This window comes from Hyla sarda, chromosome 2, assembly GCF_029499605.1.
Source record: "Hyla sarda isolate aHylSar1 chromosome 2, aHylSar1.hap1, whole genome shotgun sequence".
Taxonomy (NCBI): Eukaryota; Metazoa; Chordata; class Amphibia; order Anura; family Hylidae; genus Hyla; species Hyla sarda.
Genome location: NC_079190.1, coordinates 360,870,594 through 360,893,028, shown reverse-complemented (window position 1 = coordinate 360,893,028; position 22,435 = coordinate 360,870,594). Strand labels below are relative to the sequence as shown.

General features: G+C 46.1%; 1 protein-coding gene across 13 annotated transcripts in view; it reads left to right on the top strand.

Moving 5' to 3' along the window:
• The window catches only part of PHTF1 (putative homeodomain transcription factor 1), a 250,128-nt gene that overhangs the window by 85,996 nt on the left and 141,697 nt on the right, over positions 1 to 22,435 (top strand). For all 13 annotated transcript variants that reach the window (XM_056558326.1, XM_056558332.1, XM_056558329.1 and 10 more), the window contains one exon: positions 21,007 to 21,157. In XM_056558326.1, coding sequence (XP_056414301.1) covers positions 21,007 to 21,157 — 151 coding nt within the window. The remainder of the gene's footprint in view (positions 1 to 21,006; positions 21,158 to 22,435) is intronic.

The following is a 22,435-nucleotide window of genomic DNA, read 5'->3' as shown; positions in this document are numbered from 1 at the left end:
TCCTGCCGTTGCCCCTGACTACGATCCTTGCTGCCTGCCCCGACCTTCTGCTATGTCCGACCTTGCTTCTGTCTACTCCCTTGTACCGCGCCTATCTTCAGCAGTCAGAGAGGTTGAGCCGTTGCTAGTGGATACGACCTGGTCACTACCGCCGCAGCAAGACCATCCCGCTTTGCGGCGGGCTCTGGTGAAAACCAGTAGTGACTTAGAACCGATCCACTAGCACGGTCCACGCCAATCCCTCTCTGGCACAGAGGATCCACCTCCTGCCAGCCGGCATCGTGACAGTAAATCCGGCCATGGATCCCGCTGAAGTTCCTCTGCCAGTTGTCGCCGACCTCACCACGGTGGTCGCCCAGCAGTCACAACAGATAGCGCAACAAGGCCAACAGCTGTCTCAACTGACCGTGATGCTACAGCAGCTACTACCACAGCTTCAGCAATCATCTCCTCCGCCAGCTCCTGCACCTCCTCCGCAGCGAGTGGCCGCTTCTGGCCTACGACTATCCTTGCCGGATAAATTTGATGGGGACTCTAAATTTTGCCGTGGCTTTCTTTCCCAATGTTCCCTGCACTTGGAGATGATGTCGGACCAGTTTCCTACTGAAAGGTCTAAGGTGGCTTTCGTAGTCAGCCTTCTGTCTGGAAAAGCTCTGTCATGGGCTACACCGCTCTGGGACCGCAATGACCCCGTCACTGCCTCTATACACTCCTTCTTCTCGGAAATTCGAAGTGTCTTTGAGGAACCTGCCCGAGCCTCTTCTGCTGAGACTGCCCTGTTGAACCTGGTCCAGGGTAATTCTTCCGTTGGCGAGTACGCCGTACAATTCCGTACCCTTGCTTCAGAACTATCCTGGAATAATGAGGCCCTCTGCGTGACCTTTAAAAAAGGCCTATCCAGCAACATTAAAGATGTTCTGGCCGCACGAGAAATCCCTGCTAACCTACATGAACTCATTCATCTAGCCACTCGCATTGACATGCGTTTTTCCGAAAGGCGTCAGGAGCTCCGCCAGGATATGGACTTTGTTCGCACGAGGCGTTTTTTCTCCCCGGCTCCTCTCTCCTCTGGTCCCCTGCAATCCGTTCCTGTGCCTCCCGCCGTGGAGGCTATGCAGGTCGACCGGTCTCGCCTGACACCTCAAGAGAGGACAAGACGCCGCATGGAGAATCTCTGCCTGTACTGTGCCGGTACCGAACACTTCCTGAAGGATTGTCCTATCCGTCCTCCCCGCCTGGAAAGACGTACGCTGACTCCGCACAAAGGTGAGACAGTCCTTGATGTCAACTCTGCTTCTCCACGTCTTACTGTGCCTGTGCGGATATCTGCCTCTACCTTCTCCTTCTCTACTATGGCCTTCTTGGATTCCGGATCTGCAGGAAATTTTATTTTGGCCTCTCTCGTCAACAGATTCAACATCCCGGTGACCAGTCTCGCCAGACCCCTCTACATCAATTGTGTTAACAATGAAAGATTGGACTGTACCATACGTTTCCGCACGGAGCCCCTTCTAATGTGCATCGGACCTCATCACGAGAAAATTGAATTTTTGGTCCTCCCCAATTGCACTTCCGAAATTCTCCTCGGACTACCCTGGCTTCAACACCATTCCCCAACCCTGGATTGGTCCACTGGGGAGATCAAGAGTTGGGGTCCCTCTTGTTTCAAGGACTGCCTTAAACCGGTTCCCAGTACCCCTTGCCGTGACTCTGTGGTTCCCCCTGTAACCGGTCTCCCTAAGGCCTATATGGACTTTGCGGATGTTTTTTGCAAAAAACAAGCTGAGACTCTACCTCCTCACAGGCCTTATGATTGTCCTATTGACCTCCTCCCGGGCACTACTCCACCCCGGGGCAGAATTTATCCTCTCTCTGCCCCAGAGACTCTTGCTATGTCTGAGTACATCCAGGAAAATTTAAAAAAGGGCTTTATCCGCAAATCCTCCTCTCCTGCCGGAGCCGGATTTTTCTTTGTGTCCAAAAAAGATGGCTCCCTACGTCCTTGCATTGACTACCGGGGTCTTAATAAAATCACGGTAAAGAACCGCTACCCCCTACCTCTCATCTCTGAACTCTTTGATCGCCTCCAAGGTGCCCACATCTTTACCAAACTGGACTTAAGAGGTGCTTATAATCTCATCCGCATCAGAGAGGGGGATGAATGGAAAACGGCATTTAACACTAGAGATGGACACTTTGAGTATCTGGTCATGCCCTTTGGCCTGTGCAACGCCCCTGCCGTCTTCCAAGACTTTGTTAATGAAATTTTTCGTGATCTCTTATACTCCTGTGTTGTTGTATATCTGGACGATATCCTGATTTTTTCTGCCAATCTAGAAGAACACCGCCAGCATGTCCGTATGGTTCTTCAGAGACTTCGTGACAATCAACTTTATGCCAAGATGGAGAAATGTCTGTTTGAATGCCAATCTCTTCCTTTCCTAGGATACTTGGTCTCTGGCCAGGGACTACAAATGGATCCAGACAAACTCTCTGCCGTCTTAGATTGGCCACGCCCCTCCGGACTCCGTGCTATCCAACGTTTTTTGGGGTTCGCCAATTATTACAGACAATTTATTCCACATTTTTCTACCATTGTGGCTCCTATCGTGGCGTTAACCAAAAAAAATGCCAATCCTAAGTCATGGCCTCCTCAAGCGGAAGGCGCCTTTAAACGGCTCAAGTCTGCCTTTTCTTCGGCTCCCGTGCTCTCCAGACCTGACCCATCTAAACCCTTCCTATTGGAGGTTGATGCCTCCTCAGTAGGAGCTGGAGCGGTTCTTCTACAAAAAAATTCTTCTGGGCATGCTGTTACTTGTGGTTTTTTTTCTAGGACCTTCTCTCCGGCGGAGAGGAACTACTCCATCGGGAATCGAGAGCTTCTAGCCATTAAATTAGCACTTGAGGAATGGAGGCATCTGCTGGAGGGATCAAGATTTCCAGTTATTATTTACACCGATCACAAAAACCTCTCCTATCTCCAGTCTGCCCAACGGCTGAATCCTCGCCAGGCCAGGTGGTCTCTGTTCTTTGCCCGATTTAATTTTGAAATTCACTTTCGGCCTGCCGATAAGAACATTAGGGCCGATGCTCTCTCTCGTTCCTCGGATGCCTCGGAAGTAGAACTCTCTCCGCAACACATCATTCCTCCTGACTGCCTGATCTCCACTTCTCCAGCCTCCATCAGGCAAACTCCTCCAGGGAAGACCTTCGTCTCTCCACGCCAACGCCTCGGAATCCTCAAATGGGGTCACTCCTCCCATCTCGCAGGTCATGCGGGCATCAAGAAATCCGTGCAACTCATCTCTCGCTTCTATTGGTGGCCGACTCTGGAGACGGATGTCGTGGACTTTGTGCGAGCCTGCACTGTCTGTGCCCGGGATAAGACTCCTCGCCAGAAGCCCGCTGGTCTTCTTCATCCTCTGCCTGTCCCCGAACAGCCTTGGTCTCTGATTGGTATGGACTTTATTACAGACTTACCCCCATCCCGTGGCAACACTGTTGTTTGGGTGGTCGTTGATCGATTCTCCAAAATGGCACATTTCATCCCTCTTCCTGGTCTTCCTTCAGCGCCTCAGTTGGCAAAACAATTTTTTGTACACATTTTTCGTCTTCACGGGTTGCCCACGCAGATCATCTCGGATAGAGGCGTCCAATTTGTGTCAAAATTCTGGAGGGCTCTCTGTAAACAACTCAAGATTAAATTAAACTTTTCTTCTGCATATCATCCTCAATCCAATGGGCAAGTAGAAAGAATTAACCAGGTCTTGGGTGATTATTTACGACATTTTGTTTCCTCCCGCCAGGATGACTGGGCAGATCTTCTACCATGGGCCGAATTCTCGTATAACTTCAGAGTCTCTGAATCTTCCTCCAAATCCCCATTTTTCGTGGTGTACGGCCGTCACCCTCTTCCCCCCCTCCCTACTCCCTTGCCCTCTGGTTTGCCCGCTGTGGATGAAATATCTCGTGATCTTTCCACCATATGGAAAGAGACCCAAAATTCTCTCTTACAGGCTTCATCACGCATGAAGAAGTTTGCTGATAAGAAAAGAAGAGCTCCCCCCATTTTTTCTCCTGGAGACAAGGTATGGCTCTCCGCTAAATATGTCCGCTTCCGTGTCCCTAGCTACAAGTTGGGACCACGCTATCTTGGTCCTTTCAAAATTTTGTGCCAGATTAATCCTGTCTCTTACAAACTTCTTCTTCCTCCTTCTCTTCGTATTCCTAATGCCTTTCACGTTTCTCTTCTTAAACCACTCATCATCAACCGTTTCTCTCCCAAACTTGTTTCCCCCACTCCTGTTTCCGGCTCCTCGGACATCTTCTCCGTTAAAGAGATACTGGCATCCAAGAAGGTCAGAGGGAAAACCTTTTTTTTAGTTGATTGGGAGGGTTGTGGTCCAGAAGAGAGATCCTGGGAACCTGAGGACAATATCCTAGACAAAAGTCTGCTCCTCAGGTTCTCAGGCTCTAAGAAGAGGGGGAGACCCAAGGGGGGGGGTACTGTTACGCCGAGCGCTCCGGGTCCCCGCTCCTCCCCGGAGCGCTCGCTACACTCTCGCTACTGCAGTGCTCCGGTCAGATCCACTGACCCGGGGCGCTGCGATACCACCTCCAGCCGGGATGCGATTCGCGATGCGGGTGGCGCCCGCTCGCGATGCGCACCCCGGCTCCCGTACCTGACTCGCTCTCCGTCGGTCCTGTCCCGGCGCGCGCGGCCCCGCTCCCTAGGGCGCGCGCGCGCCGGGTCTCTGCGATTTAAAGGGCCACTGCGCCGCTGATTGGCGCAGTGGTTCTAATTAGTGTGTTCACCTGTGCACTCCCTATTTATCCTCACTTCCCCTGCACTCCCTCGCCGGATCTTGTTGCCATTGTGCCAGTGAAAGCGTTTCCTTGTGTGTTCCTAGCCTGTGTTCCAGACCTCCTGCCGTTGCCCCTGACTACGATCCTTGCTGCCTGCCCCGACCTTCTGCTACGTCCGACCTTGCTTCTGTCTACTCCCTTGTACCGCGCCTATCTTCAGCAGTCAGAGAGGTTGAGCCGTTGCTAGTGGATACGACCTGGTCACTACCGCCGCAGCAAGACCATCCCGCTTTGCGGCGGGCTCTGGTGAAAACCAGTAGTGACTTAGAACCGATCCACTAGCACGGTCCACGCCAATCCCTCTCTGGCACAGAGGATCCACCTCCTGCCAGCCGGCATCGTGACAGCACCATTGATTGGTTCTTGTCTGGTCCTGACCTTATTTAACCCCGCACTTCCTCTTGACTACTGCCGTCTCTTTGTGCCATTCAGCCTAAGAGAAAGTGTTTTGTTTATGTCTTGCCTTGCCGTGTATCTGACCTCTTGCCATGTGACCTGACCTTGCTACAGTGCTGCTAGACCTGACCTCCTGCCTGTCCCTCACTATGACTCCGTCTTATTCCTTCTGTGCCCCCATCTCCTCAGCAGCCTTTGTGGACGAGTTGTGCCAGGGGTAGCGACCTAGGAGCCGCCTGCCGCAGCAAGTCCACCCCGCTTTGCAGCGGGCTCTGGTGAAAACCAGAGGCTCCTTAGACTCCGCTCCCTGGTACGTCTCACGCCATCGTCCACAACAGGTATAGTGGACTCACATCACTAGCCGTTACAGTAAGGTTGATTTTTATTACTTGATCTAATTCTCTCAAGGTTTTTCATATATTACTTAATAAAAGCAAATGTCAGGTAGCAGAGCATTTCTTTCAGAGTGGTATAAACCAGTTGGTGTAAAGGAGTCCAGACACTTGATATTTGCACATCAAGATTATAAAATAGGGAGCACAATACAGAAATACGTTGTACACTGTTTGGCATCCCACATAGTTCTATACAAGGCTTGTAGCATCAACCAAGTTTTTCCAATCAGTGCTTCTAGGGTATAATAAAATATATTTTACAGTCAGAGCCGTAAAGGTTGGCACTCCTGAAATTTTTCAAGAAAATTTCTCACAGAAAAAGATTGCAGTAACACGTTTTGCTATACACATGTTTATTCCCTTTGTGTGTTTTCGAACTAAACCAAAAAAGGGAAGAAAAAAAGCAAATTGGATATAGTGTCACACCAAACTCCAAAAATGGTGTGGACAAAATTATTGGCACCCTTAACTTAATATTTGGTCGCACACCCTTTGGAATAAATAACTGAAATCAGTTGCTTCCTATAACAATCAATAAGCTTCTTACACCTCTTAGCCAGAATGTTGGACCACTCTTCCTTTGCAAACTGCTCCAGGTCTCTCTTATTGGGAGGGCGCCTTTTCCCAACAGCAATTTTAAGATCTCTCCACAGGTGTTCAATGGGATGTAGATCTGGACTCATTGCTGGCCACTTCAGAACTCTCCAGCGCTTTGTTGCCATCCATTTCTGGGTGCTTTTTGACGTATGTTTGGGGTCATTGTCCTGCTGGAAGACCAAAGATCTCGGATGCAAACCCAGCTTTCTGACACTGGGTTGTACGACCCAAAATCTGTTGGTTATCCTCAGATTTCATGATGCATTGCACACATTCAAGACAGAAAAGTACCTTACCACAGCTTAAACAGCCTAGACAGTTTACAGGGGATGCCTGGGACCTAAAAAAAAAATTGTACCTTATTTTGCTCCCCAGCACTCTATTTTTTTACCTGTGCTGACATGGCTTGATAGGTTCCCCTGGCTTTGAGAGGGTTGGCCATGTGGTACTAAATGTAACAGCTGCATAAGGGCAAAACCCCACCTGCCTATGGTGGCTAACTGCCACACAGTGTTGTCAATGTTGCAGCAATTGGCCACGGAATGGAAACTTTTTTTGAGCCCATGCAGCTGGCACAATTTAATACCTGCCCTGACAACCTTGCCCAACTTCTGTCAGAAAGGGCCAGCTATTGTGCTGTGTTGACAACTTTTAAAGGTGTTGACCATTAATGACGACAGCTTTTTGTTTAAAGTGTTTTACAATGATAACCTGATTAAAGGGGGACCCCCAGCAATCAACTGTAATTTGTTGGGGAATTGGGCTGAAGGTTTTTTAATTGCTTGCAACAATACTGCATGAGATACAAAGAATTACACCATGCCTATTGTAATCAGTAAGTGGTCAAAAAAACTTCTCCTCGCTGCTCTGGCTAATACTGAATGGAGAGTTTACATTATATGCCATAACAGGGTTTCATCTAAGGCAGCAATGCATAACCATTAATCTTAATGCTGTTAAATATTTTCTATTAATTAATGATTATGTATCAAAAATGTAAATGTAGGAACTGCTTAACCTGTTCAGGATGCTGAGTGTATGCATACGCCCTGCATCCTGAGTCCTTAAGGACGTGGGGCGTATGCATACGCCCGTGGGAATTCCGGTCCCCACCGCTAGCCGGTTGGGGACCGGAATGCCTGCTGAAATCATTCAGCAGGCATCCCGGCACATCGCCCAGCGGGGTCCTGAGACCCCCCACCATGTTGGCGATCGCAGAAAATTGCATGTCAATTCAGACATGCGATTTTCTGCCATTCCGGGCTGATCGCGTCTCTGGTGACCCGATCACCCGGAAAATAGCGATGATCGGAGCTGTCAGGGACAGCCCCGATCATCCTGAGGGCTAGGAGTGAGGTCGCAGTGCTGCGATCTCCTCCTATCCCCTACCATTGGTCAGAACTGATTCTGACCAATGGCAGAGCAGGACAGTGAGACATGGCAACCCCCCGTTCTGCCCACCCCTGGATGTTCGAGGGGAACATGGACAGAAGAGGGAGGCCGGTACCTGCAGGAGAAGATGCCTAGGGACCCCCCGATCTTCGCTGGAGACTGCTGGATCCTGGCACAGGTAGGGAATCGACAGTGGGGGGGGGGGGGGGGGAGTAAAGTAATCCTTACTGTGGCAACCAATAGGAAGGCCAAACTGCAACTCCCAGCATGCCCAGACAGGTAAAGGCTGTCTGGGCATGCTGGGAGTTGCAGTTTTGCAACATCTGGAGGGTCACAGTTTGGAGACCACTGTCACAGTGGTGCTCAAACGGTAGCCCTCCAGATGTTGCCAAACTACAACTCTCAGCATGCCTGGACTGTCCAGGCATGCTGGGAGTTGTAGTTCTGTAACATCTGTCCCTTCAGATTTAGCAATTTTCATGACATTTTTGAAAATTGCTTCTCTACTTTGAAGCCCTAAAATTTTTTCAAAAAGCAAAAATATGTCCATTTTATGATGCCAACATAAAGTGGACATATTGTATTTGTGAATAAAAATAAAATGTATTGGGAATATCCATTTCCCTTACAAGTAGAGAGCTTCAAAGTTAGAAAAATGCAAAATTTTCTACATTTTCAGGAAATTTGGGGATTTTTCACCAAAAAAGGATGCAAGTAACGCCGAAAATTTACCACCAAAGTAGAATATGTCCCGAAAAAACTATCTCAGAATCAGAATATTCGGTAAAAGCGTTTTCGCGTTATTAATTCGTAAAGCGACGGTGGTCAGAATTGCGAAAAAGGGCTCAGTCCTTAACCTGTTAAGGACATAGGACGTTCTCTAACGTCCCCACTACCTGGGCTTTAATGCCCAAGGACGTTAGAGAACGTCCTGTTGTATTTCCGATCTCTGCCGCTCGCCGGGCAGAGATCGGAACTGGATGCCTGCTGAAATCCTTCAGCAGGCATCCAGGGCAAACGCCGAGGGGGGCCATGTAGGCCCCCCATGTCGGCGATCGCCGCAAATCGCAAGGGAAATCGCCCTTGCGATCTGCAGCGATACCGGGCTGATTGGGTCTCTGGGACCCGACCGCCCGGTAATTTCGCATGATCCCAGCTGTCACAGACAGCCAGGACCATGCTGAAGTATCGGAGCAAGGTGGCAAGCCTGCCACCTCCTCCGATCCCCTGCGATCCGTCGGTTAACTAACCGACCAATCGCAGGTGGGGGGGGGCGGTTACTTCCTCCCATCCTGCCCGGCCTCTGAAAGTCCGGAGAGGACGGGAGGAAGACCGGAGGATGCGGCGGGGGATGGGGGAGTGCTGGGGACCGGCCCCGGTACTTACCTCGTCCCTGAAGACCCAGATCCCGGCGAGGAAGATGGCGGCGGCGGCGACAGGTGAGTTGATCTTCAGCCGCGGTCGGGCCCTTTACAGCAATGCACGTCGCCGTAAAGCGACATGCATTGCTGTAATGGGACCCTGTATACTACAACTCCCAGCATGCCCAGACAGCCCTTGGCGTCTGGGCATGCTGGGAGTTGCAGTTTTGCAACATCTGGAGGTCCACAGTTTGGAGACCACTGTGCCCTTCCAGATGTTGCAAAACTACACATCCTCAGCATGCCCTTACTGTCCAGGCATGCTAGGAGTTGTAGTTCTGTAACATCTGGCCCTTCAGATGTTGCAGAACTACAACTCCCAGCATGCCTTGACAGTTTTGGCATACTGCGAGTTGTAGTTTTGCAACATCTGGAAGGGCACAAATTGGGAACCACTGTATTAGTGGTCTGCAAACTAGTCCTCCAGATGTTGCAAAACTACAACTCCCAGCATGCTGGGAGTTGTAGTTCGGCAACATCTGGCTCTAAAGATGTTGCCGAACTACTACTCCCAGCATGCCTGAGAATGCTGGGAGTTGTGGTTTTGCAAAAACAGGAGGCACACTGGTTGGGAAACATTGTCTGTTTCCTAACTCAGTGTTTCCCAACCGTGCGCCTCCAGCTGTTGCAAAACTATAACTACCAGCATGCACTGAAACTGTGCATGCTGGGAGTTGTAGTTTTTTAACAGCTGGAGGTCCCCTCCCCCCTGTTAATGTACAGGGTACATTCACATGGGCAGGGGGCTTACAGTGAGTATCAGGCTGCAAGTTTGCGATGCAGCAAATTTTGCGCGGCAGCTCAAACTCGCAGCGGGAACTCGCTGTAATCCCCCGCCCGTGTGACTGTACCCTAAAAACACTACACTACACTACCACAAAATAAAATAAAAAGTAAAAAAAACACTACATATACACATACCCCTACACAGCCCCCCTCCCCAATAAAAATGAAAAATGTCCGGTATGCCATTGTTTCCAAAATGGAGCCTCCAGCTCTTGCAAAACAACAACTCCCAGTATTGCCGGACAGCCGTTGACTGTCCAAGCATGCTGGGAGTTTTGCAACAGCTGGAGGCACCCTGTTTGGGAATCACTGGCGTAGAATACCCCTATGTCCACCCCTATGCAAATCCCTAATTCAGGCCTCAAATGCGCATGGCGCTCTCACTTTGGAGCCCTGTCGTATTTCAAGGCAACAATTTAGGGTCACATATGGGGTATCGCCGTACTCGGGAGAAATTGAGTTACAAATTTTGGGGGGCTTTTTCTCCTTTAACCCCTTATGAAAAGGTGAAGTTGGGGTCTACAACAGCATGTTAGTGTAAAAAAATAAATTTTTTACACTAACACGCTGGTGTTGCCCTATACTTTTCATTTTGACAAGAGGTAAAAGGGAAAAACGCCCCCCAAAATTTGTAATGCAATTTCTCCCGACTACGGAGATACCCCTTAAGTGGGCGCAAAGTGCTCTGGGGGCGCACAACAAGGCCCAGAAGGGAGAGTGCACCATGTACATTTGAGGTGATTTGCACAGGGGTGGCTGATTGTTACAGCGGTTTTGACAAACGCAAAAAAAAAAAAAATAACACATGTGACCCCATTTCGGAAACTACACCCATCACGGAATGTAATGAGGGGTGCAGTGAGAATTTACACCCCACTGGTGTCTGACATATCTTTGGAACAGTGGGCTGTGCAAATAAAAAAAAAATTGTACAGCCCACGGTTCCAAAGTTCTGACAGACACCAGTGGGGGGGTAAATGCTCACTGTACCCCTTGTTACGTTCCTCAAGGGGTCTAGTTTCCAAAATGGTATGCCATGTTGGGGTTATTTTGCTGTCCTGGCACCATTGGGGTTTCCTAAATGCGACATGCCCCCGAGCAAAATTTGCTCTCCAAAAGCCAAATATGACTCCTTCTCTTCTGAGCATTGTAGTTTGCCCGTAGTGCACTTCAGGTCCACTTATGGCGTACCTTTATACTCAGAAGAGATGGGGTTACAAATTTGGGGGGGGTATTTTCTGCTATTAACCCTTGCAAAAATGTGAAATTTGGGGGGAAACACACATTTTAGTGAAAAAATATATATATTTTTTTACATATGCAAAAGTCGTGAAACCCCTGTGGGGTATTAAGGCTCACTTTATTCCTTGTTACGTTCCTCAAGGGGTCTAGTTTCCAAAATGTTATGCCATGTGAGGTTTTTTTGCTGTTGTGGCACCATAGGGGCTTCCTAAATGCGACATGCCCCCCGACCAAAATTTGCTCTCCAAAAGCCAAATATGACTCCTTCTCTTCTGAGCATTGTAGTTTGCCCGTAGTGCACTTCAGGTCCACTTATGGGGTACCTTCATACTCAGAAGAGATGGGGTTACAAATTTTGGGGGGTATTTTCTGCTAATAACCCTTGCAAAAATGTGAAATTTGGGGGGAAACACACATTTTTGTGAAAAAATATATATATTTTTTTACATATGCAAAAGTCGTGAAACACCTGTGGGGTATTAAGGTTCACTTTACCCCTTGTGACGTTCCCCAAGGGGTCTAGTTTCCAAAATGGTATGCCTTGTGGGGATTTTTTGCTGTTCTGGTACCATAGGGGCTTCCTAAATGCAACATGCCCCCCAAAAACCATTTCAGAAAAACATACTCTCCAAAATCCCCTTGTCGCTCCTTCGCTTCTGAGCCCTCTACTGCGCCCACTGAACACTTTTCATGGACATATGAGGTATGTGCTTACTCGAGAGAAATTGGGCTACAAATATAAGTATAAATTTTCTCCTTTTACCCCTTGTAAAAATTAAAAAATTGGGTCTACAAGAACATGCGAGTGTAAAAAATTAAGATGGTGAATTTTCTCCTTCACTTTGCTGCTATTCCTGTGAAACACCTAAAGGGTTAAAACGCTGACTGAATGTCATTTTGAATACTTTGGGGGGTACAGTTTTTATAATGGGGTCATTTGTGGGGTATTTCTAATATGAAGACCCTGCAAATCCACTTCAAACCTGAACTGGTCCCTGAAAAATAGTGAGTTTGAAATTTTTTTGAAAAATTGGAAAATTGCTGCTTAACTTTGAAGCCCTCTGGTGTCTTCCAAAAGTAAAAACACGTCAATTTTATGATGCAAACATAAAGTAGACATATTGTATTTGTGAATAAATATTTTTTTTATTTGGAATATCCATTTTCCTTACAAGCAGAAAGCTTCAAAGTTAGAAAAATGCTAAATTTTCAATTTTTTCAGCAAATTTTGGAATTTTTCACTAAGAAACTATGCAAGTATCGACAAAATTTTACCAATAACATAAAGTAGAATATGTCACGAAAAAACAGTCTTGGAATCGGAATGATAGGTAAAAGCATTCCAGAGTTATTAATGTTTAGTGGCAGTGGTCAGATGTTCAAAAAACGCTCCGGTCCTAAGGTGTAAAATGGCCTGGTCCTTAAGGGGTTAAAGGGGTACTCCAGTGTTTACACATCTTATCCCCTATCCAAAAGATAGGGGATAAGATGCCTGATCGCGGGAGTCCCGCAGCTGGGGACGCCCATGATCATGCACGCGGCACCCCGTTAGTAATCAGTCCCCGGAGTGTGTTCGCTCCGGGTCTGATTACGGTCGACCGCAGTGTCGGCGGCATGTGACGTCACGCCCCCGCCCCCGTGTGACATCACGCTCCGCCCCTCAATGCAAGCATACGGGAGGGGGCATGATAGCTATTGACAATCAATTTCACATGCTGTTGTGCAAATGGAACAGATCCACCAGCTCATCAGGAGCATGCCCAAGTGTTGTAGGGAGGTCATACGGGCACGTGGAGGCCACACACACTACTGAGCCTCATTTTGACTTGTTTTAAGGACATTACATTAAAGTTGTATCAGCCTGTAGTGTGGTATTCCCCTTTGATTTTGAGTGTGACTCCATATGCAGACCTCCATGGGTTGATAAATCTGATTTCCATTGATAATTTTTGTGTGATTTCGTTATCAGCACATTCAACTATTTTAAAGACGAAAGTATTTCAGCAGGAGGGAATGAGGCTTCCTGCAGCTCACAGATATACTATAATTTACATCAAATTATATCTGAAATCTATTACAACTCATAGCTGACATAGATTTTAGTCTAAAGATTTACAGACGAGAGCTTTGTTTCAGGAAAAAAACAAACAAGCGCTGGAGATTATAAAAGAAAAATAAATTGTCAGCACTCCGGAAATTTTTTTTTTTTTTTTTTTTTACTTATATAGTGGCACATATGCTATTATTACATAATAATATAGAGGTCCTTGTATATGCCTTGTGCTTACCTGTTGTCACGCCGAGCGCTCCGGGTCCCGCTGCTTCCCCGGGGCGCCCGCGGCGTGCCTCTGTATGCAGTGCTCCGGTCGGCACCGCTGACCGCGAGTGCTGCTTCCATGTCACCAGAGGGGACGTGATCTGGGGTACGGGACGTGCCCGCTCTCGGATCGCGCCCCGTGTCTCTCACCTGCCCCGTCCTCCTGCTCAGTCCCAGCGTGTGCGGCCCCGCTCTCTAGGGCGCGCGCGCACCGGTCTCTCAGATTTAAAGGGCCAGTGCACCATTAATTGGTGCCTGGCCCAATTAGTTCCAAGCACTCCCTACACTAAACCCACTTCCCCTTCCTGTCCTTGCCGGATCTTGTTGCCTTGTGCCCTGAGAAAGCGTTTCTGTGTGTTCCTTTGCCTGTGTATCCAGGCCCTTGCCATTGCCCCTGATTACGAACCGTGGCTGCCTGCCCAGACCTTCTGCTACAGCCGACCTTGCTCTTGCCTTGTCCTTGTGTACTGCGCCTGTCTCAGCTGTCAGTAAGGTTGAGTCGATATCAGGTGGAACGACCTTGGGGTTACCTGCCGCTGCAAGTCCATGCCGCTTTGTGGCGGGCTCTGGGGAAAACCAGTAACCCCTTAGATTCCGTTCCCCTGGTACGGCCCACGTCATCACCTCACTGACACAGAGGATCCACCACCTGTGTCCTCCCTGCATACCAGTCCGGATCCTGACACCTGTTTTAGCTGAAGTGGCAGGCATGAGCTTTCAGGCATATGGATTTTTATTTCCAGATTGAAATGATTTTCTAATGCTGCCCTTATTTACCATAATGCCTCATGGTTTGTAGAGAGAAGGGGTGGAGTCTCATCACTGCAGTTTAGATAATGAGACTAATCCAATTAGCCTGCAGGCTGCTGGACACTAGCCAGGGGAACTGCTCAGACTCATAAGTGGGCTGATGTTAGTTCACATTATATTCAGTTTTGATGTGTTTTCTTATTCACAGTGTAATTTGTTAAATAAATATGAAGAGAAAAGAATTTGGCCTATAATCTCTACCCTATATCCTGATCCCTTAGCTATAGTAGCAGCAGCATACAGATAGAGCTGAGTGGGGAGTGGAGGGGTCTGTGAGCTGCCAGGAGGAGTTTGATGGGTGATGATGTTACAAGAAGTCTGCTGACCTAGGACAGACCACTTTCTCTGACACAAATTCATGTTGCTTCCTGCTGGTCACATGACGCAGTTACAGTAATGAAACGCATTAATGCAGATGTGCTAGAATGCAACAGATGGCAATGTTGGACTAGTGATAGTGATTATATTAGCAAAAAAAAAAACAGCAACCAAACAAACTTAGAGTGCTTCTTTAACCCCTACAGGACCCATGACGTAACGGTACGTCCCGACACCCTGGGTCTTAAGGACCAGGGACGTACATTTACGTCATGGGCAGTTTTAGTCCCCGCCGTGCGCCGGGCGGGGATCGGAGCGGGATGGCTGCTGAAATCATTCAGCAGGCATCCCGTGCAAATGACCAGGGGGGTCATCAGACCCCCCCATGTCGGCGATCGCGGCAAATCGCAAGTGAATTCACACTTGCGATTTGCGCGATTCCGGGTCATTACGGGTCTATAGTGACCCGGTGACCCGCAATGTAAGGGGGATCGCGGGTGTCTAAGACACCCACGATCCCCCTGAAGCGATAGGAGTGAGGTGGCACGGGTGCCACCCCTCCTATCCCTGCTATTGGTGGTCTAGACGCGACCACCAATAGCAGATCGGGGGCGGGGGGGTTTACTTTCGTTTTCCCCGTCCTGCCCTCCCACAATAGGCGGGGCAGGACGGGGAAACGACGGGGACCGGCGCCGAAGATCCACTTACCGATCCGGGCGGGCGTCGGAGGCTGCAGGCGACGGAGATCGGCGGGCGGCGATGACGTGCGGCTGGATCCGACGGAAGCCGGTGAGTTGCCTAGCAACATCTGGAGGGTACAGTTTGAGACCATTATACAGTGGTCTCTAACTGTAGCCCTCCAGATGTTGCAAAACTACAACTCCCAGCATGCCCAGACTGCTGTTTGGGCATGCTGGAATATGTAGTTTTGCAACAGCTGGAGGGCTACAGTTTGAGACCACTATATAGTGGTCCCTAAACTGTAGCCCTCCAGATCTTGCAAAACTACAACTCCTAGCATGCTCAAACAACTTTTTGCTGTCAGGGCATGCTGGGAATTGTAGTTTTGCAACAGCTGGAGGTCCACAGTTTGGAGATCACTTTGCAGTGGTCTCTAAAACTGTAGCCCAAAAGATGCAAAACTGCAAATCCCAGCATGTCCAAACAGCAATCAGCTGTCTCGGCATGCTGGGAGTTGTAGTTGCGTACCTCCAGCTATTGCATAACTACATCTCCCAGCATGCCCTTCGGCGATCAGTACATGCTGGGAGTTGTAGTTTTGCAACAGCTGGAGGCACACTGGTTAGAAAATACTGAGTTAGGTAACAGAACCTAACTGAAGGTTTTCCAACCAGTGTGCCTCCAGCTGTTGCAAAAGTACAACTCCCAGCATGCACGGTCTGTCAGTACATGCTGGGAGTTGTAGTTTTGGAACAGCTGGAGGTTTGCCCCCCCCCCCCCCACCCCCATGTGAATGTACAGGGTACATTCACACGGGCAGGCTTACAGTAAGTTTCCTGCTCCAAGTTTGGGCTGCGGCAAATTTTTCGCCGTATCTCAAACTTCTAGCGAGAAACTCACCGTAACCCGCCAGTGCGAATGTACCCTAAAAACACTACACTAACACCTAATAAAGAGTAAAACACTACATATACACCCCCTTACACTGTCCCCCCAATAAAAATGAAAAACGTATTGTATGGCAGTGTTTCCAAAATGGAGCCTCCAGCTGTTGCAAAACAACAACTCCCAGCATTTCCGGACAGCCACTGACTGTCCAGGCATGCTGGGAATTTAGCAACAGCTGGAGGCACCCTGTTTGGGAATCACTGGCGTATAATACCCCTATGTCCACCCCTGTGCAATCCCTAATTTAGTCCTCAAATGCGCATGGCGCTCTCTCACTTTGGAGCCCTGTCGTATTTCAAGGCAACAGTTTAGGGCCACATATGGGGTATCTCTGTACTCGGGAGAAATTGCACTACTAATTTTGGGGGGCTTTTTCTCCTTTTACCCCTTAGGAAAAGGAAAAGTTGGGGCTACACCAGCTTGTTAGTGTAAAAAAATAAAAAAAATTTACACTAACATGCTGGTGTTGCCCTTTACTTTTTATTTTCACAAGCGTTAAAAGGAAAAAAAAGACACCCAAAATTTGTAACACAATTTCTCCTGAGTACGGAAATACCCCATATGTGGGCGTAAAATGCTCTGTGGGCGCACAATAAGGCTCAGGAGTGAGAGCGCACCATGTACATTTGAGGTCTAAATTGGTGATTTGCACAGGGGTGGCTGATTTTACAGCGGTTCTGACATAAACCCCCCCAAAAAAATACCCACATGTGACCCCATTTTGGAAACTACACCCCTCACGGAATGTAATAAGGGGTACAGTGAGCATTTACGCCCCACAGGTGTTTGACAGATTTTTGGAACAGTGGTCCGTGAAAATGAAAAATTTAATTTTTCATTTGCACAGCCCACTGTTCCAAAGATCTGTCAAACGCCAGTGGGGTGTAAATACTCACTGCACCCCTTATTAAATTCTGTGAGGGGTGTAGTTTCCAAAATAGGGTCACATGTGGGGGGTTCCACTGTTCTGGCACCACGGGGGGCTTTGTAAACGCAGATGGCCCCTGACTTCCATTCCAAACAATTTTTTTTCCCAAAAGCTCAACGGCGCTCCTTCTCTTCTGAGCATTGTAGTGCGCCAGCAGAGCACTTGACGTCCACACATGGGGTATTTCCATACTCAGAAGAGATGGGGTTACAAATTTTGGGGGGTCTTTTCTGCTATTAACCCTTGCAAAAATGTGAAATTTGGGGGGAAACACACATTTTAGTGAAAAAAAAAATTTTTTTTTTACATATGCAAAAGTCGTGAAACACCTGTGGGGTATTAAGGCTCACTTAATTTCTTGTTACGTTCCTCAAGGGGTCTAGTTTCCAAAATGGTATGCCATGTGAGGGTTTTTTGCTGTTCTGGCACCATAGGGGCTTCCTAAATGCAACATGCCCCCCAAAAACCATTTCAGAAAAACGTACTCTCCAAAATCCCCTTGTCGCTCCTTCCCTTCTGAGCCCTCTACTGCGCCCGCCGAACAATTTACATAGACTTATGAGGTATGTGCTTACTCGAGAGAAATTGGGCTACAAATACAAGTATACATTTTCTCCTTTTACCCCTTGTAAAAATAAAAAAATTGGGTCTACAAGAACATGCGAGTGTAAAAAATGAAGATTGTGAATTTTCTTCTTCACTTTGTTGCTATTCCTGTGAAACACCTAAAGGGTTAAAACGCTGACTGAATGTCATTTTGAATACTTTGGGGGGTGCAGTTTTTATAATGGGGTCATTTGTGGGGTATTTCTAATATGAAGACCCTTCAAATCCACTTCAAACCTGAACTGGTCCCTGAAAAATAGTGAGTTTGAAAATTTTGTGAAAAATTGGAAAATTGCTGCTGAACTTTGAAGCCCTCTGGTGTCTTCCAAAAGTAAAAGCACGTCAATTTTATGATGCAAACATAAAGTAGACATATTGTATATGTGAATCAAAATTTTTTTTATTTGGAATATCCATTTTCCTTACAAGCAGAAAGCTTCAAAGTTAGAAAAATGCAAATTTTTCAAATTTTTCATCAAATTTTGGGATTTTTCACCAAGAAAGGATGCAAGTTACCACAAAATTTTACCGCTATGTTAAAGTAGAATATGTCACGAAAAAACAATCTCGGAATCAGAATGATAACTAAAAGCATTCCAGAGTTATTAATGTTTAAAGTGACAGTGGTCAGATGTGCAAAAAACGCTCTGGTCCTGAGGTGTAAAATGGCCTGGTCCTTAAGGGGTTAAATAATTGCTACTTTCTAGTCAATTTACTTAGTTACTCAGTTTCTGGCAATTTTGGTTTAATCTACAGTCAATCTAATACCAATAGACCAATAGAGACAGGATATTCCACAACAATTTGTGATAGGATCACAAAAAAAAAAAAAAAAAAAAAAAAAGCTAATATTTGTGGTGCAGGGGCGGACAAATCACATGTGCAGCATGTTCAGCTGCACAGGGGCCCGCCACTACACATGGGCCCTCAGGCACTGGCCAAGGGCCCCCTTGAGAGAGAGGTGCAGCTGGTGAGGATCCAGGACAGTTGTCCCGATCCCCACTCAGACAAGCGCTATTTTATTTTTTACAATCCCTGCGCTGCTCCTGCTTCGGTATTATTAGGGAGACAGGCAGTAGCGCAGGGATGAAGGTATCTGATTCATGGCTCCGCCCCCAGCATAGGAAGAGGACGGATGCCGAGAGCTGACAGGCCTCCCAGGAGCACAGCGGCTGTGAGGGTAAGTTATGTCCCCTGTCCTGCCTCTCTTCTCACTAGCAGTATACCTGGGGCTGGGGGGTAGCAGCCCAGTGGGGTCACTTTCCCTGCTCAGGTGTCCACAGGTCACATTACAAGAACAATTTTTGGGAAAAATCACGGCAAAAATGGCACGGTTTTACCGTGATTTTTCTAAATCGCAGTAAAACTGCGCCATTTTTGCCGCGGTTTTTCAAAAAATTTGTTCTTGTAATGTGACCTGTAGGTGACCTGTGGACCCCGGAGGAGGGAAAGGGACCCCACTGGGGCCACAACATGTGGACACACTGCTTGTTTATTTATCATTAATCCATTAAGGCAGTGTTTCCCAACCAGGGAGCCTCCAGCTGTTGCAAAACTACAACTTCCGGACAGCTAAATACTGTCCGGGCATGCTGGGAGTTGTAGTTTTGCAACAGCTGGAGGCACACTGGTTGGTAAACACTGAGATAGATAGATTGACTGGGCATAGATCAGTGTTTTCCTACCATGGTGCCTCCAGCTGTTGCAAAACTACAGTCCAGGCATGCTGGGAGTTGTAGTTTTGCAACAGCTGGAGACACCCTGGTTGGAAAACACTATCTATCTACCTATCGATCTATCCATCCCACAGGGTGCCTCCAGCTGTTGCAAAACTACAACTCCCAGCATACCTCAACAGCCAAAGGCCCAGGAGTTGTAGTTTTTTTAGTTTTGCAACATCTGGAGGCACCCTGGTTGGTAAAAAGATATCCATGTCCTATCTATCTATCTATCTACTGTATCTACTGTATCTATCTCATATCTATCTATCTATCTATCTATCTATCTATCTATCTATCTATCTATCATCTATCCATCTAATATCTTTCTATCTATCTCATATCTATCTATCTCACATCTATCTATCTCACATCTATCTATTTCATATCTATCTATCTCATATCTATCTATCTATCTATCTATCTCATATCTATCTCATATCTATCTATCTCATATTTATCTCCTACCTGAACAATTGATGTATGGGGGGGGGGGGGGGGTTAGGGGGCCCCATGCACATTCTTTGCATAGGGGCCCTATGCTGTCTGGGTCCGCCCCTGTTGTGGTGGACATCATTTCATATTGAAATTATCTTATCTATTGATTGTTTGGAGAGCCTGTTTATCGATATCAATATATCTATATATGTATGTAATATTTATATATCAATATATACTGTGTGTGTGTGTATATATATATATATATATATATATATCATAGATAGGTAGATATATACATATGAGTGCCATATACTGCATGTGTGTATATTATATATGCATATACAGTATGTGGCACTGGTATGTATTCATAATGCCAAGAGTGTCAAAGGAACAGCAGGGGGCACTGTAACAAGTTTGTAATAGCAATATCTTGACACAGGCACATGTTTAAAAATAAATAAATAAATAAATAAATAAACTATTGAAAAACATTTTATATGATCTTTCAGAAGAATGTAACATTTTATTTATGGGAAATCCTCTTAGAAAAAGACAAAAAAAATTATTTTACCATTTTACCATTAACAAAAAAAAAAACAAAGCAATAAATATATTTTTACTATTAACACAATAAAAGGACAATATTGCTAAAAAAAAAAAAAATAAGAAAGTTATAGTTATCTGAAAAGTATGTATAAAAAATGGATTTATTTTGGGAGCTGTAAGGCCCAAAACATTGCGGTTAAGCCTTGAAACAAACTTTAAGAAATAAAAGCTATTATTTGATACACTTGTGTAAGTTTTTTTTATATAATGTCAGAAAAAAAATTGCTAAAGACATAAAAGCAAAGAATGATGCTGTTATCTCATCTTCTCCACCTGAACACAGAAATGGTAGCAGTCTGATCCCTCCCTCCTGTTGTGTTCATGGTATCTCATCGCTATTTTCCGCTGTTACTGCACATCCCACACTCTTGGCTGTTTCTATCACGTGTGGGCTGAGCTAGATTTGCTTTATTTTCTTCTCTCCCTTTTTTTTTCTTTTTTCAGTCAAAATCTTTAGAGATGTTACATAGAATTTGTATAAATATCCTGTTTTCTATTTTATATCCACCTCATTTTTGCTCATCTACTATGTTTACAGTGGCAGCTATAGTGCTATATTTCATGGTTCCCGTGGCAAGCACAAGTGAGCAGGCTGGACCAATGTGCCTAATGCTGCTCCTAGGAACGGTTCATTGCCAGATTGTCTCCACACAGGGTAACAGGGTGTCAGGGTCTAATGGCGGAAAGAGGTAAGTGACCTAAACAAGAATTTTCAATGTGTACTAGTTGACTTCTCTTTTTAATCCCCTTCCCTTATACTGTATGTGAATATTGCAGTAAAATTCCTGTAATCCGGCATGGTTGGGTACCAGTATTATCAGATATTCTGGATTATTGTACAATACACAGAGAGATACATAACTCATTTGTAAGGGTAAAAAACTGTGAAGAAAGGCTGGGCGCTGTAGCAAACTTTTGAATAGGCCCCCACTGGTTAATCACTTACGGTAAATGTTCACTGTTGACTGTGGTATCTAGGTGATAAAGCAGCAGTGCCTTTATATAGATATACTGTATTACACATTTTTATGTACAGTTTGTATGATACAAAGCCTGTGTGGGCTATTATCTATATTATTATGTCCTGCTGGAGTAACATGGATATGCCACTTAAATAGAGAAAAATGGCTTTTTTCTTGTTAAGGTTAACCCTTTAAGCCCTTTTTCACCTTAAGGACTGAGCCCTTTTTCGCAATTCTGACCACCGTCACTTTACGAATTAAAGGGGTATTCCAGGCAAAAACTTTTTTTTATATATCAACTGGCTCCGGAAAGTTAAACAGATTTGTAAATTACTTCTATTAAAAATTCTTAATCCTTGCAATAGTTATTAGCTTCTGAAGTTTTCTGTCTAACTGCTCAATGATGATGTCACGTCCCGGGAGCTGTGTATGATGGGAGAATATCCCCATAGGAACTGCACAGCTCCCGGGACGTGAGTCATCAGAGAGCAGTTAGACAGAAAACAGCAACTCAACTTCAGAAGCTAATAACTATTGGAAGGATTAAGATTTTTTAATAGAAGTAATTTACAAATCTGTTTAACTTTCCGGAGCCAGTTGATATATATAAAAAAAAGTTTTTGCCTGGAATACCCCTTTAATAATGCGAAAATGCTTTTACCGAATATTCTGATTCTGAGATTGTTTTTTCGTGACATATTCTACTTTATTTTGGTGGTAAATTTTCGGCGTTACTTGCATCCTTTTTTGGTGAAAAATCCCAAAATTTCATGAAAATTTTGAAAATTTTGCATTTTTCTAACTTTGAAGCTCTCTACTTGTAAGGAAAATGGATATTCACAATAAATTTTATTTTTCTTCACAAATACAATATGTACACTTTATGTCGGCATCATAAAATGGACATATTTTTGCTTTTTGAAAAAATTAGAGAGCTTCAAAGTAGAGCAGCAATTTTCAAAAATTTCATGAAAATTGCTAAATCTGAAGGGACAGATGTTACAG